This window comes from Caretta caretta, chromosome 4 (genome assembly GCF_965140235.1).
Source record: "Caretta caretta isolate rCarCar2 chromosome 4, rCarCar1.hap1, whole genome shotgun sequence".
NCBI lineage: Eukaryota > Metazoa > Chordata > Testudines > Cheloniidae > Caretta > Caretta caretta.
The window spans coordinates 76,329,420-76,349,204 of record NC_134209.1 but is presented as its reverse complement, the minus strand read 5'-3'; the positions used below and the strand labels follow the sequence as shown (position 1 = coordinate 76,349,204).

Here is a 19,785-nt window from a genome sequence, read left to right as displayed (position 1 = left end):
GACAATAGTCAAGCTGACCATTTTTGCATTTGCTTTTTATGTTGATATGTTTAGGTTTTTTACAAACTTTTGAGTGAAATTTAACTCAGGACTGGTAATTGTTCATCTTCTGTGTTAAACAAGAAGTGTTTACCTTTGTTTCCTTAAGCCATCTTTCTATTGTGCCAGTAAGTAAACTGCAGAGAAACCTGCAAGAATAGTTGAATGCATTCTCCAGCTGGTGGTGGATGTGTGTGTGAGGGGTTTCTGATCACAGAAAGGGGAATGAGATGAAAGTGATAGCAAGAGGTAGTGTGTGATCATTGTGGTTTGGGGAAAAAGGGGAGTTGATATGTAACCCACATACTTTCTGGGTGTGGTGTTATGTCCCATCAAGTGGCACCGAGACCACAGAGAGAGAGAGATTGAGTCTGCTCTGCAGCCTTAGCTAACAGTGACTTGGCTTTTAGCTTATGCAGTAGAGGCTCGTGGACTAAGCTCTCAGGTTTGATCCCGCCTGCTGACAACCGGGGTCTGTTGGCGTTACACAATGGTAAGCACAAACCTGAAGTGGCAATATGGAGGAGGATGAGTTGGTTGGACACAGGACCATAAGTAAGAAGAACCTCCTTTTAACATTATCTATTCCTCCAAACTATGCTGTGCCATTGTCAAAACAGACACTTAGGAAAGAGAATGGCCATACAACAGGTACCCCAGTTTACTGTAACAATGTGGCTTTAAAAAAAAATTTGAAAAAGTACTCAGCCAAAGCTTAATATTAACTATATGAAGCCTTCGCTCAAAGTAGGAGCATTGTAGAAATGGTGTGTAGTAACTGCATGATCTACCAGGCTGTGAAATAGATTTCTAACTAGTTAGAAACTGTTTTAAAAACAAGCTTAAAATCCACTTATGTTTTATTTAAGGTGCCATAGCTGCCTATCTGTTATCTTAGTGTTGTTTTTTTGTAAAGTAATTACTTTAGATAAAGTCACAGAATTAGGAATCTCTTGTTAACCAATGAATTAGATTGCTATTAAAAGCTTCTCAACATCTTTGTGTCCAATCTTTTAGGGAGAAAGGGTCTGATGCATCATGGCAGAATGACCAAGAGCCACCACCTGAGGTAAGTTTTAGTGGATCACCTGGTGTCCACTTTGAATTTGCCTTCAGTGCCTATGGAGACGATATCTCATCCGGTGTTTATGGGGCTACTTCCCCATGTCTACCAATCCTTGTTGGTGTGCTCCAGCCTGGTAAGACAGCTTGGACCACTTTTGCTTTTTGTCTATAGCCAAGAAAGCAGACAAATTATATCAGATATCTTTGGAGGGGTTTTTATATTTCCATACACACCCTGCATCTAATTAATTAATAGTGACTGCTGCTAGTAGCAGGTTGAAGTCTGAACAGGCAGACTTCACCTCAGCTGATAGAGAGGGAAAGAAGATTGATTCTCTAGGAATAAAAATGTTCTTTTCTTGGTATTAGGGTGGCAAATTGCCACGCTGCTATGGTCTGTTATGAATTCCAAAGATGGCACTGTGTGTGCAGGATCTGCTGGATGACGAAAGGCAACTGGCAAATGCAATCCTAACAGAGATTCAGATTATCGAGCCTAGACCTCCCCCAATGCAACTTGAGACCATTGCCTCTTGTTCTGTCACCACTGAGAACAGCCTAGCTACATCCTCTTTGGAATCGCCCTTCAGGTAGTTAAAGACTGCTATCAAATTCCCCCTCACTCTTCTCTTCTGCAGACTAAATAAGCCCAGTTCCCTCAGCCTCTCCTCATAAGTCATGTGCCCCAGCCCCCTAATCATTTTTGTTGCCCTCTGTTGGACTCTCTACAATTTGTCCACATCCTTTCTTTAGTGGGGGTTCCAAAACTGGATGCAATATTCCAGATTTGGCCTCACCAATGCCAAATAGAGGGGAATAATCACTTTTCTTGATCTGCTGGCAGTGCTCCTACTAATGCAGCCCAATATGCCATTAGCCTCCTTGTCAAGAAGGGCACACTGTTGACTCATATCCAGCTTCTCGTCCACGTAATCCCCAGGTCCTTTTCTGCAGAACTGCCACTTAGCCAGTTGGTCCCCAGCCTGTAGCAGTGCATGCGATTCTTCCATCCTAAGTGCAGGACTCTGCACTTGTCCTTGTTGAACCTCATCAGATTTCTTTTGGCCCAATCCTCCAATTTGTCTACTCTGGATCCTTTCCCTACCCTCCAGTGTATCTGCCTCTCCCCCCAGCTTAGTGTCATCTGAATACTTGCTGAGGGTGCAATCCATCCCATCATCCAGATCATTAATGAAGATGCACAAAATTGGCCCCAGGACCGATCTATATGCACTCTGCTTGACGCTGGCTGCCAACTAGACATTGAGCAGTTGATCACTATCTGTTGATCCCAACGATCTAGCCATCTTTCTATCCACCTTATAGTCCACTCATCCAATCCATACTTTTTTAATTTGCTGGCAAGAATACTGTGGGAGACCGTATCAAAAGCTTTGCTAAAGTCAAGGTATATCACATCCACCGCTTTCCCCATACCCACAGATCCAGTTTGACAATCATTTGACAATCGTTGAAAGTACCTTCATTTTGTGGCAGCAGAACACCATTTCCATGACAAGGTGCTGCCATTTGGCCTGCCTCCAGCACCAAGAGTTTTGACTAATTGCCTCTCTGCCGTAGCGGCTCAATTGAGAATGCAGGGTATTTCTGTTTACTCTTATTTGGATGATTGGTTATTGAAGGCTGCCATTTGCAAGGATCTATTAAGCCTCATTGCTTTTACAACCACCCTTTCCTCAGACATGGGACAACTTCTGAATGTCAAAAAATCAAATCTCTGTCCATCTCGGAATTTTTATTCATAGGCTTCATATTGGACTAAGAGCATGGAAAGCCTTTCTATCATAGGACAGAATTTGTAAAAGATATTGCAATATATTTTAAACATTCAGATATGCAAGTTCACAGATGACACTAAGATACTAATCTTTTCTCTGGGTCTCATGGCAGCTACTACTTACAAGATTCCATTTACATGTCTCAGAATGAGACCAGTGTAGCATTGGATGTCTTGAGTATATAAACAAATCTGTATAATCCTCAAATGTTAGTCATCATGCCTTGAGACATTCTGGACACACATGATGTGGTGGTCAGCAAACATTTTCAGAGATGTCCAGTTCAGTCTCCTGTTGTTGGTAACAGTAACTTCATATGTGTCAACAGATGTTGGGAGAGATGAAGGGTGCATCTGAACCAACTTAAAGTTTGAGGTCACTGGTCTTTTCAAGAGAGTGGCTTGCACATTGTGTTGGAATTGAGCCATTTGTCTGTCCCTCAGATCATTCCTCCGTCACATGGAAGGTTTCTGCAAGTAGTTCTGCTATGTGTTATGCCAACAACTGTGGGTGCTCACCCTGCTAAGCTATGTTCGGAGGTGATTAGGTTATGGGACTGGTGCATTCTTGGTGACATTTATCCAGTGGTCCTACATTTAGCAGGTCAGAACACAATTGCAGATTGTCTCAATAGACACAGTTCTCAAATATATGAATGGTCGCTGAAGGATCAGTTGATTCAGAGCATATTTTCCAGTTGGGGTCAGCAAGACATGGACCTGTTCGCTATCAGTTTCAACAAAAAGTGTTGCCCTTTCTATTCAAGTGCAGACAGGAATAGTCAATCCATATCAGATGCTTTCATTCTACACTATGGAAAGGGGCCATCTGTATGCTCCCCTCCCCCCGCTTCCTTTGATTCAGAAGGTAGTGAGAAAGATAAGTCAGGCTAGGATTAAGATGCTTCTGGTTGCTCCTGCTTGGTGGTATCCACAGTGGCTTATGGATCCCCTTCAGCTGTTCAGTGGAGTCTTTGTATGTCTTCTTCTGTCTCAGCAAGGGGGCAGGATTCTTCACCTAGATCAGCAGTGCTTTTGCCTGATGGCCTGGGTGATCAGACTCTGGCTCTTGAACAGACATGTTCCTCATTGGTTCAGGATATACTGCTTAATTCTAGAGAGGTAGAATGTGTTACCATTTGAAATGGACCAGATTTGTGGCTTGGATGAAGTGAAAGTCTGATTTTCTGGTCTCAGCTTCCATACCTTGTGTTTTAGAACATTAATGCACCTTAAAAACTAAGGGGTTATCTCATTCGGCTGACAACTGAACTTTCAAATAGATCTCTGCTTACCATTTTTTAGTAGATGGTAGATGGCTGCTTGTGCATAATATGGTTAAGAAGTTTATGAAGGGGCAATGCATTATGCATTCCCCCTTTGAGAAATCTTGTCCCTCCTTGAGATCTTAATTTGGTTTTAGTTACACTCGAGAAGCCACCTTTTTGAATCCTTGGATGAGTGTTCCTTATCATTTGTCAGTTAAAATGGAATTCATTATTGTCATAACAGCCGAAAGGGTGTGAGTGAATTGAATGTCTTGATGGCTGGTGCACCTTTTATGTCCTTTCATAAACATAAGGTGGTTCTTAGGACTGATCCCAGTTTTTGCCAAAAGTGGCTTCTGATTTTCACATCAGACAATTAATTTATTTTCCAAAGTTGCACATTAATAAGGGTGATCTGTTTTACGTACTTTGGAAGTAAGAGCTCTTGCATATTTAGATAAAACTAAAAGCTTTTGACAATCATCTAGATTATTCATGTCTTATGCTAACAATCACATTGGTTATACAGTTATTCCCAGACTATTTCTAGATGGATTAAAATGTATTATTGAATGTTACACATGAGCAGACATTCCTGTGCCAGCAACAGTACAATCTCATTCCACTAGAGCTGCAGCGGCTTCTATTCTTTACCTTAAGTGAGTGTCTGTTACTGAAATTTGCAGAGCTGCGACCAGAAGTTCTGTACACACTTTTGCTAAGTATTATACTCTTGATTTGGCCTCACGGTCTGAAGCTAGATTGGGTAGAATGGTGTTTCAGTTTCTGTTCAGTTAGGACTGTGTTCCCTCCTCCAGGTTATTTTCAGCACTGCTTATCAAACTGCCTATAAATGGAGACTGCGAGGTGGCGGGTTGGGGCATGGCCGTGACTATGAACCCTGCGTTCGAGACCCATGTGTCATGATAAGAGTTAAGCATGTGCTTAAATGCTTTCTTGAATTGGGGACTGGCTTACAACATCGGTAATGTGTGATGGATGGCTCTGTCACAGTTGTCAATTAGTGAGGTTGTGCTATATGTTTAATAGGCAGTAGGTTTACAACAAACAAAAGGAAGTATTTCTTCACATAACGCCCAGTCAACCTGTGGAACTCATTGCCAGAGGACATTGTGAAGGCCAAGACTATAACAGGGTTCAAAAAAGAACTAGATAAGTTCATGGAGGATAGGTCCATCAATGGCTATTAGCCAGGATGGGCAGGGAAGGTGTCTCTACCCTCTGTTTGCCAGAAGTTGGGAATGGGTGACAGGATGGATGATTGCCTGTTCTGTTCATTTCCTCTGGGGCTTCTGGCTTTGGCCACTGTCAGAAGACAGGATACTGGGCTAGATGGACCTTTGGTCTGACCCAGGAGGCTGTTCTTATGTAATAATATGCAGACCCACTCAAAGAAGAAATGAAGGTTATTTACTTCCCACCTGCCTTCCCCTCTTTCTCAGCCCTTTTGTTCTGTGTCTCTGTGGTGGTGGTGGAAGGAACACAGGTGGTAGAGGGCACTGCATCCCCTTATATAGCCTTGCCCTCAGAACATTTGGAGATGCTGAAGGAAGATGTGGCAGGGGGCGTGAGAGTGCTCTTAATGGATGCTGCTTGGAGAAGGTTCTATCATTAGGCACCACTAGGCAGTGCAAAACCCATATGTGTGAATATGCAGAGCCATCTCGAAGAACTCCAGTTTACAAGTAAGAAACCTTTCTTTCTGGAGACTGTTTCCAGAAACAAGTTGTGGAGCTATCCAGCAGTAGTTCTTCTCTGAGAGCATTGCCATTACATTCCTATTTGTGGAATGGGGCTCATTCCACTTTTCTCAGCATCACTTGAGCTTTGGAACAGCCTTCAAAAACCAAGGTTTACTGGTGCTATACAAGAGCTCTCTCCAGTACAGGCTACAAAAGGGTCCCTAGCAATATTACATGGATGAAGGACCTTCTTTTTCGCCCAGTCACTTTTCTGTAATTATGATCCAATACTCCTTTAATTTCTAGTATTAAACCATATTCTAGTTAGCTAGGGTCTGATTTCTTCAGGTATTTAGGTGCCTAAATATTCAGAGGTGTACCTAGTAGCATTTTCAAAAGCACTGAAGCACCTAACTCCTATTCTCTCACACTTAGGTCAAACCATTTCAGGCCTCTTTTCCTTGTTCTCTCTTTAACATATGGGCTTAACGCCATGGCGCCAGGTTTATATAACTTTTGGTGGGTCTGTGGTGTCCATGCTCCACCAATATTTAAAGAACGTGGACCTGGCTCCACCAGTGTTTGGGCTTACCAAACTTTGGGGGGGCCCGTGCTTCAGGGTGATACGGGGTGGTCTGGGAGGCTAGTGGGGGGCCTGATGCAGGCAGCAGCAAGTGACCCGGCCCCAGCCCACCCCACTCTGCCCCACCCCGCTGACTCCCGGCATTGGGGGATGGAGCAGAAGCCTGAAAGAGGCAGGGGCTTGGGGGAAGGGGTGGAATGGGGGTGGAACAGGGGCGAGCTGGGGCCAGGTCGCTCCCTGCTGCCAGCGCCAGGACCCCCACTAACCCCCCAGGTCGCCCTGGACCCCTCATCCCACTGAAGTGTGGGGCCCCCCAAAGTGCAGTAAGCCCAAACATTGGTGGAGCCAGGCCCACATTCTTAAATATTAGTGGAGCACAGGCACCAGGGATCCATATAACTCTCTGCCTTAACACTTTTTACTGGCAAGTTTGTAATTTTCAAGTAGGTCTGGATTAGCCATGAACTCAGTTGTCCCATGCCTTGGGCCCCCATCTTTGGGGTCACATGATGATATCTGGGCAGTTAAGCCACACAGCTTTTTCTAGCAAACTCTGAGATTGGTCCATTTGCTACAATGCTCAGGGGAAGTCGTTGCAGCTCTTCCATAAGGTGATTCTTACAGCGCATTAAGTGAAACAAAAAAGTTAGCTGCAGGAGGTACCTTAGTTGTTCTAGGGCGGGAGCAAAGATTATGCAAGGTCTTTTAAGAATCATGACTGGAAAAAGTTGCTGAAAGGTTTTTTCAATCATAAACATTATATTGGCATATACTTCATGACTTTTATGGTTCGCTTATGAGTGTAATACAAGAAGTCTGAATATAGCAATGTGCTGGTCTGTGTTACCTTTTTAATGATTTTTGTTTAAATCCAAGCATTTCAGCAGTGTGTTAGCTCACTGCCTTTAATAGAAACAGGTGCCCATTTTGTTTTTCTGCACTTACTAATATGGGTTCTTAGTATAGCAGCAAAATAATTTTGGCTTTAGTTATGGTTTTGTTTTATTTCGTTTTTTTAAGTCCAGAACAAAGGAGCAAGTTCTCAAAGAACTAATCACACCACAAGACTTCTTCATAGTGTGTGGGTGGATGCTGTGACGTTTTAATGAGTAATATTAATCTTAAATGAATTGTGTTAGCCAGAAATCCAAATGCTGCATAGCCAAGCTAAATCAGAATACAAATGTTGCAGAAGTATTGAATGCATTATAATAGTGGCAAATGGTCTTTAAAGATCAATATTCTTTAAAATAAAGAAGTATTTTCCTCTTGTTACTCCAGCTTTCAGCAAGCAGTGTTCTTACCACCACTATGCAGGTTTAAAATTTACTTTAGTTGTGAAACTTCTATTGTATAAAATGTGTATATTTTATATTCTGTATGTGTGGATAATGAATTAAAGTAAGAGACATTAAGTTAAAATGTATTGGTGTTTTCTTCTTCGAGTGATTATTCATGTCCATTCCAGGCAGGTGTGCATGCCAGCCGGAAGATTTTTCTCCTAGCAGCGTTCATAGGGTTGGCCTGGGCGCCCCTTGGAGTGGCGCCTTCATGGCACCCAATATCGGGCCCTGCCGACCCCCCACCCCCTCAGTTCCTTCTTACCGCCCATGACGGCTAGCTGGAACTTTGCTCGCTCTTAGAGCAAGCGCCTTAGCAGTGTCTTTGTTCTGAGTGTAAACAGTTATTCTCTATAGTTGTACTTTTCATATAGTTAGCAGTGGTTTGTTAGATAGTTCGTTTCCCCTTTGGGGGTATGCCCAGGTCTCCGGGGTTTAAACTCTGTGAGTCCTGTGGAAAGTTTATGCCCAAGAGTGATCCTCACTCATCTTGCCTGCAGTGCCTTGGTGAGACTCATCAAAAGGACAAGTGCCGCATTTGCAAGGGTTTCCACCCAAGAACCCGTAAGGACAGAGAGCAGAGACTAAAACGCCTGCTCATGGAGGTGGCTCTGAGACCGCAATCCGACCCGAGACCCAACGGCCCGGCACTGAGCATGTCCTCTTCGCTGTGCAGTGCTCCGGCGCCAACGGCATGCGAAATGGGCCAGGCTAAGGATTCTAAAGCCCAGTGGCACTGCCACTACTCGGGCCATAGGGCGTCAGCCTCAGTTCGGCACCGTTCTCCATCTCCCGTGCCAGTAAAGAAGAGGCTGGTGAGGGACCGATCACCCCCCTTGAAGCCTAAGGGGCTGGCGCTGTCCACGAGTGGCTTGGGACAGACCGCCTCTGCCTCGCTTCCGCCCAGGGTTTCATCAGTTCCTGCCCCGGCCGGGGTCCAGTCGAGTCCGAACCCTCCTCGATCCCTGAACCATCTGGTGGACATACAACCACCATCGACGCCGGAAGTGTTTGAGGCGGCAACGGACCTGATGCGCCTCCCGGTGCCATCCTCCCCCGAAAGGAGGGACAAATCTCTGGTGACCGCATGCCCCCTGTTCTACTCCAGGGGTAAGCCAACCATAAGAGACTTCACAGCTTGAAGGACTTGAGGGCTACCCTTCGTTCACTGGGGCTTCACATGCCTGCTCTCCAGCGCAAACATTTTAGGCCTCAACCTGCCGCTCGTCCTTACCAACCCGAAAACCGCCAGGACACTCCGCATAGGCAGAACAGGAGCACTCGGAGGAGGCAAAGCTCCCTCTGGACAAAGCTTGGGCCAGCCCAGGGCCCCACTGGGCTCTAGATCACCCTTTTGAGGATACGGTCGAGGACGGCTTGCCAGTACGACCATTGGATCCTTCCCATCTTACTTTCTCGTCCTGTCTATCCCCTTTCTACTGTGCCTGGTCTCGAATTACTTCAGACCGATGGGTGCTCCACATGGTTGAGAGGGGATATTCCATCTAATTCTGTACCCCCCCCGCCCCCTCCTAACCCTCTGCCCTGTCCCTCTTCAGGGACTCCTCTCACGAGCAACTTCTAATTCAAGAGAAGCAGTCCCTCTTCTTGGTAGGGGCAGTGGAGGAGGTTCTTCAGTAGCTTAGGGGCAAGGGTTTCTACTCCCGGTATTTCCTCAGACCCATACTGGACCTGCGACAGCTGAACAAGTACGTAAAGAAACTCAAGTTCCGCATGGTCTCACTAACCTCCAGACAGGAGACTGGTACACCACCCTCGACTTGAAGGACGTGTATTTTCATATCGCAGTAGTCCCATATCACAAATGCTATCTCAGATTCGTGGTGAACGGAGGCCACTACCAGTTTACCATTCTCCTGTCTGGACTGTCGACTGCCCCCCAAGTATTCAAAAAATGCATGGCAGTCGTCACGGCGTTCCTGCGCAAGTGCCAGATACAGGTTTTTCCATACCTCGACGACTGGGCTGATCAAAGGTCGCTCGAGAGCCCAGGTGGAGGCTCAGGTCGAGTTTTGAAGGAGGACCTTCCTCGACTTAGGTCTCCTCCTGATCGAGGAGAAATCTAACCTGTCCCCGGTGCAGAGGATGGAGTTCATAGGCGCGGTCCTGGACACTACCCAAGCCAGGGCGAACCTCCTGGAGGCCAGGTTTCAGTCACTTCAGGACATCATACAAAGCTTCAGACGGTTCCCCACAACGCTGGCAAGAAACTGTCTAAAGCTACTGGGACACATGGCCTCCTGCACATACGTGGTGCAGCATGCCAGGCTCAGGCTGCGCCCACTTCAGTCTTGGCTGGCGGTGTACAGACCAGCCCAATGCGTTGGACAGGGTCGTAACCGTGCCCCGCCTGGTACTGGACTCCCTCCTATGGTGGCTCGACCCTCGAATGGTTTGCGCAGAGGTGCCTTTTTCCGAGCCCTCAGCCCTTGCTCAGCTTGGTGTCAGACGCCTCGGATCTGGGTTGGGGGGCTCACCTAGGGGACCTCAAGACCCAAGGCCTCTGGTCTCCGGTGGACCTCGCTCTTAACATCAATGTCAAAGAGATGAGTGTAGTGCGTCTGGCATGCTACGCTTTCAAAACGCACATAATGGGCAGATGTGTTTCAATCCTCATGGACAACACCTCGGCGATGTTTTATATCAACAAACGGGGGTGCATGCACCTCTCCCCTGTGCCGAGAAGCCCTTGCGCTGTGGGATTTCTGCACAGAGCACTCGATCCACCTGCAGCTTCATACCTCCCAGGGGTGTGAAACACACTGGTGGACAGTCTTAGCCGGATCTTCAATGACCATGAGTGGTCCCTTCGGCCAGATGTGAGCTCAATCTTCCGGTTCTGGGGGTCTCCCCAGATAGACCTGTTCGCCACTCCGGGCAACAGGAAATGTCAGACATTTTGTTCCCTTGGGAGCCATGGCCTGGGGTCCATCGGGGACGCCTTTCTTCTCTCATGGGAGGGCTGCCTGCTATATGCTTTCCCACCTATCCCCCTAGTCCACAGGGTGCTCCTCAAGATCTGCAGAGACCGGGCCCGAGTCATACTAATAGTGCCGGCATGGCCGCGTCAGCACTGGTTCATCTCACTTTTGGAAATGTCCATAGTGGTCCCACTCACCTTACCGCTGGTCCCTGACCTGATCACGCTGGACCAAGGCCGGCACCTGAATCTGGAGTCGCTCCACCTTACAGCCTGGATGCTCCATGGCTAAGTGCCGCAGAGCTGTCTTATTCGGACCAGGTCAGACAAGTCCTCCTGGGTAGTAGAAAGCTCTCCACCAGGGCTACTTACCTGGCCGAGTGGAAAAGGTTTTCCATCTGGGCGGAGCAACGTAGTCAGTCGCCGCTCCTTGCCTCCATATCATTTATACTGGACTACCTCCTTCACCTAAAGCATCAAGACTTGTCCCGGTCATCAATAAGGGTCCACTTGGCCGCTATCTCCGCCTTCCGTCCAGGCTCAGATGGTCTCTCAGTCTTTGCAAAACCTATGGTCAGTCATTTTCTCAAGGGTTTGGACAGGCTTTTCCCACACACGCATCGGCCGGTCCCTGTCTGGGACCTCAATTTAGTCCTCTTCAGGCTTACAGGCTCACCATTTGAAACTCTGGCCACCTGCTCCCTGTTATATCTCTCATTCAAGGTCGCGTTCCTTGTGGCAATTACCTTGGCTCGACAGGTTTCGGAGCCCAGGGCCCTCATGTCTGAGCCCTCTTACACAGTTTTTCATAAGGATAAGGTCCAGCTCAGGCCTCATCCGGCTTTTCTCCTGAAGGTTGTCTCCCATTTTCACATGACCCAGGACATCTTCCTCCCAGTGTTTTATCCCAAGCCACACTCCTCTGATAGGGAGCGTAGGCTGCACTCACTGGACGTGCGTAGGGCCTTAGCCTTTTATAGAGAGAGAACTAAGTCATTCTGGAAGTCCGTCCAACTCTTTGTAACCGTGGCAGACAGAATGAAGGGCTTCCCAGGATCTTCTCAACGCATATCATCATGGATAACGTCCTGCATTAGGGAGTGCTATACCCTGGCAAAGGAACCCACTCCGCAGATAACCGTTCATTCTATCAGGGCCCAGGCCTCCTCTGTGGCATTCCTGGCACAAGTCCCTATTCAGGAAATTTGCAGGGCAGCTACGTGGTCCTCGATGCATACATTTACGTTGCACTATGCAATTACACAGCAGTTCAGACGATGCGGCTCTTGGGCGAGCCGTGCTCTTTTCTGTGGATAACTCCGACCCCACCTCCTGAGCTCTAGCTTGTGAATCACCTGCCTGGAACGGACATGAACAATCACTCGAAGAAGAAAAAATGATTACTCACTTTCTCATAACTGTTCTTCGAGATGTGTTGTTCATGTCCATTCCAATACCCACCCTCCTACCCCTCTGTTGGAATAGTAGGCAAGAAGGAACTGAGGAAGTGGGGGCCGGCGGGGCCCGATATTGGGCACCATGAAGGTGCCACTCCAGGGGGCGCCCAGGCCGACCCTACAGATGCTGCTAGGGGAAAAATCTTCCGGCTGGCTTGCACGCGGCACGCGCACACCTGCCTGGAATGGACATGAACAACACATCTCGAAGAACAACAGTTACGAGAAAGTGAGTAACTTTTTTTTTTTTTGCTGTTGATTAGCACTATTCACAAAAAATACTTTATGTATTGGATTATTTTTCAAGCTTGATTTGTCATAATGAGTGCTTAACAAGCACCCTGTCCTCTGTGTAAATGGTTAATTTCTCACTGCAGCCTCTAGGCAATTGAATAATTAGAAGGATCAGATTTTTAAAGGCATTTAGGCGCCCACTGATTTCCATGAGTTAGTTGCCTAAATACCTTTAAAATTTGAGCCAAAGTGCCTTTTACTTTTCATCAATATTTTTGTTTAGTAGCTGGGAATTTGTTGGACTGAGGGAAGAAAAGAAGAAAAATTAATGTTATTTCTCCATCCCCCCCATATGAGGATTTATAGTATGTGCTGTGTTGGATTGAGATTCACTTAATCTGTACAAGTGTCTAAGAAATCTTTATTACGGCAAAGTGCTTAGCAAGTGGTGATCAGTTACTTACAAGTAGGAAGCTCATCAGAACGATCCCATCATAATCGCCTCCAACACTGGACAATACGTCAACCTCCCTTTGTTACACAAACTTACTTATTTATAACTTTCTTTTTTTATATGCATTAGTCTCTCATTTCTATGTTAACTTTCATCCTCCATTACAAGTTTTGTGTTTGTTCAAGTGGATCTTTTCTAGCTCTTTTTAGTTACTTTATCTGGTCTTTTACTCATAAACATGATTAACGTGCAATTTCTTACACATGCGCAGTTCTGCTTATGCTTACGCTGTTAAATGTTATCAGACAAACTTTTAAAATTCACAACACACTTCTATCAGGCCTAAATATGCCTTTGCTGCCAACATACTGCAGAGGGTTTTTCTGGCCAGTTCAAATTTTTGAATGAGGAATTATTAGCTGTGTAATAACTGGTTGACCCTGTTTTTTGATAACTTCTAATGAGTAAAAATACATTGTAGGCAGCATCCAGTAACTATTAACAATACTGCATGTATGTTTATATACACATATATAGTTAGTTATTACATCCAAACAACTAAATTAAGCATTCAGAAGTTAGGAAATGATAGAATTAAAGTTGTCTGTGAAATCTTAATTTAAATCTCTTGTGCATATGCATTATGATACAGTCTGTAATTACTTGATCAGCCTATTTTCCAAAGGACCTCTGTAAGGTATTCGAAAAGTTAAAATGTTGACTTTTAAATGTATAACAATTTTTTGACAATTTTTCTAAATATCATCTTTTTGTACTTCTCTAAGGCCTTAGATTTCAGTGATGATGAAATGGAGAGGCAGGGAATAACAAAGAAAAAGAAATCTCGGAATCAAGAAAGAAAGAAACCCAAATCAGAAATGAATGACTCAAGTGAGTAAATACCATAGAGAAAATAAATGGTTTAACCTCAGTCCCTCAAACCAAGTCTGAAAAGCACAGTGATAGATGTTTCTTTAAATTTCATACTGGTTTAATACTGGAGCTTTGGTACATTTCATCATGAAATCTTTCAGTTCTTTTAAAAATTGTAATTAAAAGCACATGAGGGCATATCCCTTAAACTTGCACTATTTGATACAGATAAACACACTAATAAGTTTTATGAGGAGATTATTGTTTTACTAAATGATCATTTTTTTATGTAAATATACATAATTTATTAAGTATCTGTGGTACATATAATGAATATTCTAAATTGTGAATTTACGTACTATCCAAAAATGAAAAGTAAATCTGCTGATCTAGTGTGATTGTTGAAACATGGTTAGGAATGGAATTCAGTTTTTTACTCCGTAGCTGACAGCAGCTGAGAACACAGTGGGGGCAGCTGTCACAAACTCTCACAAAAGGAGAAATGACTCATTAGTGTCCCTCTCTAGACAACATATATCAAAACTGACAGACTTCCTGGGAGCTGCATCAGTCACCTTGGCTGGAAGGACACAGTTGCCTCCGTGCAGAGGCATTGAATAGAGAGAGAAGACGCTACCCACTAAATGAAAACATTTAATCTTGATGAAGCACTCAGTTCATCATTTACAGTAACCCCTCACTTAATGTTGTCCCAGTTAATGTTGTTTTGTTATTAGGTCGCTGACCTATTAGAGAACATACTCCTTTAAAGTCCTGCAATGTTCCCTGATTACGTTGTGTGTCTCCTCCCATTCTGCCCGCCCAGCGCTCCTGCCGGATAGCGGGGTGGGGGCGCAGGGGTTTGCCCCGTTCCTCCCGCTTGGCATTCCAGCCAGGGAGTGGGCAAGCCCCTGTGTCCCCACCCTGCTCCCCGGCAGGAGCGCTGGGCAGGTGGACTGGGGCAAGACCCCATGCCTTGACCCCGCTCCCCAGCAGCATCACTGGGCTGGCACAACGGGATAAGCCCCCACGCACCCATCCCACTCCCTGACAAGAGCCCCAGGTGGGTGGAATGGGGCAAGCCCCAATCCTGCTACGCCCCTGCCTCAACCAAGCTTCACAATCCTCATTGGTGAGTACAGTATTAAAATGTTAGTATAGAATTATTTAAAACTTATACTGTATATGTATATAATGTCTTTTATCTGGTGAAAAAAATTTCCCTGGAACCTAACCACACCCCCCCGCATTTACATTAACCAATTAAAGAGTACATAGTCTGGCAAGGATTCTGGTGTACCTGACATTTAAATAATCTCATTTCTTTACTGGAAAAATAAAGTATCTGTTATATGTTGATTTATCTATAGAAATTTCACAAACGCACCAAAGTTTTTTAGCATAGTCTAACCCTTAAACCACTGGCAAGAGTTGTCCTTGATACACTAGTTTTGTGGTGACCTGGAATTTGCAAGAGTTCACCATTGTTTTTCTCTTTTGGTTTTGAGTCTGAAAGCCAAATACAAACATATCTCACTAAATTGGAACAAAGAATTGCTATCAGATGAGCTTAAATATTTACAGATTAAATGAGAACTTTATTGTGAACTAAAAATACTACTTTGCTTAATTATTATGTTGTATGGAAGATTATGTATATACTTAATATTAAATTTGCATGTGTGTGCAAACACAATATAATGGTGTGCTAGTTTAGATTGAATAAATGGGCCCAACGAGTCAAAGGTGTTATTTAACCCAGTTAGTGTTCAACATTAAACATTTTAAACTGGGTTCAGTGTTTGGTATACAAAAACCTCAGCCTGCTTAGTGCTATGGTAAATGCCATTAAAAATCCTACTAACCTTTTATTAAAGGTACAGAAAAAAAGGAAAAACAGTTAAGCATTTAAAACGTAAAGTATTAAGTTAAAATGAAAGCCTTACAACATCCCTTGTTCCCTTTCCCCTGAGCTGAAAAGAATTTTTAGAAGGACAAAAACCCTTGTTTGACAGTCTTTTTGATGATATCAAAGATAATAATAGCAGTCCTTTTTTGGGAAAAAGAGAGGTAATTAGTTGTGATAGGCTGGAGCTGTTGCTGCTGCTGCTGTTAAAGTCTGATCTTGTTTCCTAAGAAGATATAAGACAAAAACACAAAAGGGGAGAGAAGAAAAAGAGAGAGAAAATGCAGCTTCTATACCTGGGGTTGTCTTTCCCTTGCATCCTCTCCCCTGGAAATACACAGTCTTATCAGCCATTCCAAGACTTAACAACCACCTTGGGCTGTTCAGGGCACTGCTGTAAGGTGCCTCTTTCTGGCCACAGGCTTATAGCAGTGTTACAAAATATGCAGTCTTAGCTTTTATTAGACAGAAGGGAAAAGGAAAGGGAAGAAGTAAGATGGGGAAAGAAAAGGACACACAGAGTGTCAAGTAGTTGGCAAAGTCTAACATCCCTGAAAGTATGCAGGATTCAACTTGAGCTGGTGATGTCATCTAGCGTGCTCGCTCTCTCACTCACCCAGTTTGCTTAAGACATCTTTCAAGTTTAGGATAAAGAAGTTCTGGAGTCCCAGGAGACCTTGGGGATGGCAGCCATGATGGGAAGCTTGTTTCAGTAGCTGCTGGCAAACAGCTGCTGCTTTTGCTAATTTTTTTTTTAAAGTCTTGTTTTTTAAGGACCCCGGAAGGGAAGTTTGGATGGAATGGTCCATTCTTTCATTATTTTTGTTCACCAATTGTTAGGCCTAGTTTTTGAAACACCAATTTTGGCCTATTGATTTTCAGTTCCACACTTTTCTTGTTTACCAAGCATGATTTTAACATAGTCCTTCAGTTATATCACTAGGCCTTTTTATTGGGGCTAATTGAGTTTTTCTGTTTTGCTTCTTTTCCCATTGACATTTGTTGTTATAGATTGTGAACTCTTATGAACTTGCTTACTTTTTTTTTTTTTTACAGATGAGCTCATAATTAACCTGTTGGCTCAGTTCTTACAACAGTAGGGATGTCAATAAAAATGTAAATTCCCTAGATGACTAATGCTGAACCTTGTGAATATTTTATGACCAAAGATATCCTGATAATTTTCCTTTCAGTGGAATAATAAGCTCAGTTTTTTAAATGTACATGCTTTTAAAATGATCTTCCCAAGTGAGTCAAAATACCTTTTAATTAAGGGCTCCATGACTTGCTTTTTGTTACCATAAAAATCAAAATCCTGATTAAGCCTCTTATGTGCTTACTCTGATAAACTAAATAATTAGAGTTAATATAGGGGATATCCTTTGACACTACCTTGCATGACATGTGTAAAATTTAAATGGTGAAATCAAGATTCTGCATACTGCTGTTGATAAATTGTATAGTCAATTGCTTGACCACACTTTGATTTGGTATGAAATGTATTCAAGAGACCAAATAACCATTGTCAGTCAGGTTTATTGCTAAAGGATGTTAGTTTCAAGGAATCTCTGTCTTGTGCAGGTGGTGGTAAATTCAACATACACACAAGGGATCCTCCCAAAGTTACATATTTTAACTAGGCGTGTTTATCATCCTATAAATGATATTGCAAGTTACAAAACTTTGTACATATCACTAAAATCCACCAGTTTGACCCAGTTCTTTAACTTGTTGTTTTGTTCCGTCCTTATTCTTATTTTGGATACTTGTATTCGAGAGAGTGGTTCATGAAGATACCTCCTCTGCTTGTACTGGGTCAGAACATTAATGTATTTTGCCTTTGGTACATTTCTTGTGTTCTAATGTCAAAGCTGACTTCAGCTTTGTAAAGTGATACTTAGCATAAGTGAACAGGCTTGTAAAAAGACATAGGTCAAAACAGGCCCTGTAACTGCTAGAAATAGATATACAGTATAAAGTTATATTGATACTGTATGCTTAAGGCATATTAATATATGTGGAATCAATAATTCACGTTGATAATGTGATATAATTATAATTAGCCTTGCATATATTGGTCAACTCTGTGCATAAATATGATCTCTTGGCTTCTTATCTGACCAAAATGTGGTGGTTTTTTTTGATGGCTACAGGCAACGTATTGGGTTTATTGGATTTACCCAATAAACATTTGGTTGGTTGTTAGGTAAATCCAGTACTAGTAATCTTAGCATGTTCAGTGGAGTTAAAATCTGAAAACTCCTGCACCGAATCAGAACACAAATTTTACATCTTCAGCTTTATATTTTTTCTATTCAAAACGAACTCTTTAAATTTTATTGTAAAGAAAACTTTAGAGTGTGCTATTCATAATTTGAGTATCTCTATGGTAAATAAACCATGTATGCTGGAGGAGGGAAAAAGCTGATGTTTCTTCTTTTTACTACTAAATTTCAAGCCTTCAAATCTTACAAGAAAAACCCACTAAATATCACTGTTGTTTCAGCATTGTTTTAAACCCTCCCACCCTAATGGAGTTCATTTAACATTTTGTTTACAAATGGTAATTTATTGACCACACTGACCACACTAATCACACAACATTTACTAATTTCAGATGTTTAAAAGATACCTTACAGTTCATATGTTTGTTTTTTTCATCATTTTTAAAACACAAATAGGTCAGCTGATAAACGCTAAGCATAATCTAGTCCTTGTTTTGAGTTTGTTTAAACGCGAGTTGCATATTTTTATTCGTATACTGTTTAAGTATTAGATTTTAAAGATAAAGAGAAGACCACCTGTTTTGTCAGACTTTTAGACTAAGCTGTTTTAAATATAGTCCAAGTTCCAAAATTTGAATATAAATACTAAAAATATGTAATTCTGTGGCTATTTTTTAAGGTGAGAAAAAAGTTCAGCATCAGTCTGTACAACTGCCTACTTCAAATTATTCAAGAGGCTATCGTGGCAGAGAATTTAATCCTGGCTTCTCAAGGGATAGGTTTCCTCATCCATCTGTTAATCCAAGCTTCTCAAGACCACAACTAAGACCTCCTCACTTGTACTCTTCAGATCACAGGCTACATCAAGAATCTGCAATGTTTCCACAGCCTCACAGACAAAAAAATCCCATGATGCTGCAGTATCCTTTTCCTCCTCCAGGATTTGGACCTGTTGGTAATGAGATGCATCACTTTCCACCCCCAAATCCAAACATGATGTGGACAGGGCCCAACATGTACTCTAACATTTATAGTCCACCATTCCCATTTCCCCCGCCCCCACCTCCACCCCCACCGCCTGCTTCTCCAAATGGTCATCCATCTCAGTTTGGATCTCCCAGTTAGACGAGTATTTTCATGACTGAGTGTACAATGAGCGGCAGATCTTGGAAAACTATGGCTTTCCCACTCACAAACCCCCTTATGATTTGTGATTGCTATTTACATTTTATATGAGGGCGCTTAAATTATGTGTAAGAACAGAACAAATCCAAAGTTCTAATGCTAAATAGATACAGCCTTATGCAGCAATATCAGACATGCAAAGACTGGTGTTTCTTTTGATAGCCTATCTTTTAAAAAAATGAAATATATTGAATAATGAGTTAACTTTGATAATATGTGGTAAGTTTGAAGTATTCCAAGAATTAATAAACGTTATTTTTACATTGTAACTGTCTAGATGTGTTTTTGTAGCAACTTTTGAACTAGCATTTATATAAAGCAGGGGTCAGCAACCTTTCAGAAGTGGTGTGCTGAGTCTTCATTTATTCACTCTAATTTAAGGTTTTGCGTGCCAGTAATACATTTTAATATTTTTAGACCCTCTCTTTCTATAAGTCTAGAATATATAACTAAACTATTGTTGTATGTAAAGTAAATAAGATTTTTAAAATGTTTAAGAAGCTTCATTTAAAATTAAATGAAAATGCAGAGCCCCCCGGACTGGTGGCCAGGACCCGGGCAGTGTGAGTGCCACTAAAAATCAGCTCGTGTGCCGCCTTTGGCATTCATGCCATAGGTTGCCCTACCCCTGATATAAAGTATCAATCTGATAGAGGTATATGAGAAAATATTTGCTCTTGAGATGAAAATAAGGGTATATTGACATAGATAGCA

General features: G+C 43.0%; 1 protein-coding gene across 4 annotated transcripts in view; it reads left to right on the top strand.

Annotated features, from left to right (window-relative positions):
- The window catches only part of NAF1 (nuclear assembly factor 1 ribonucleoprotein), a 72,275-nt gene extending 52,935 nt beyond the window's left edge, over positions 1 to 19,340 (top strand). For all 4 annotated transcript variants that reach the window (XM_075127780.1, XM_075127779.1, XM_075127781.1 and 1 more), the window contains 3 exons: positions 1,057 to 1,108; positions 13,668 to 13,773; positions 18,566 to 19,340. In XM_075127780.1, the coding sequence (XP_074983881.1) occupies positions 1,057 to 1,108; positions 13,668 to 13,773; positions 18,566 to 19,011 (604 nt within the window). In that variant the 3' untranslated portion in view covers positions 19,012 to 19,340. The remainder of the gene's footprint in view (positions 1 to 1,056; positions 1,109 to 13,667; positions 13,774 to 18,565) is intronic.
- Positions 19,341 to 19,785: the final 445 nt, after the last annotated feature.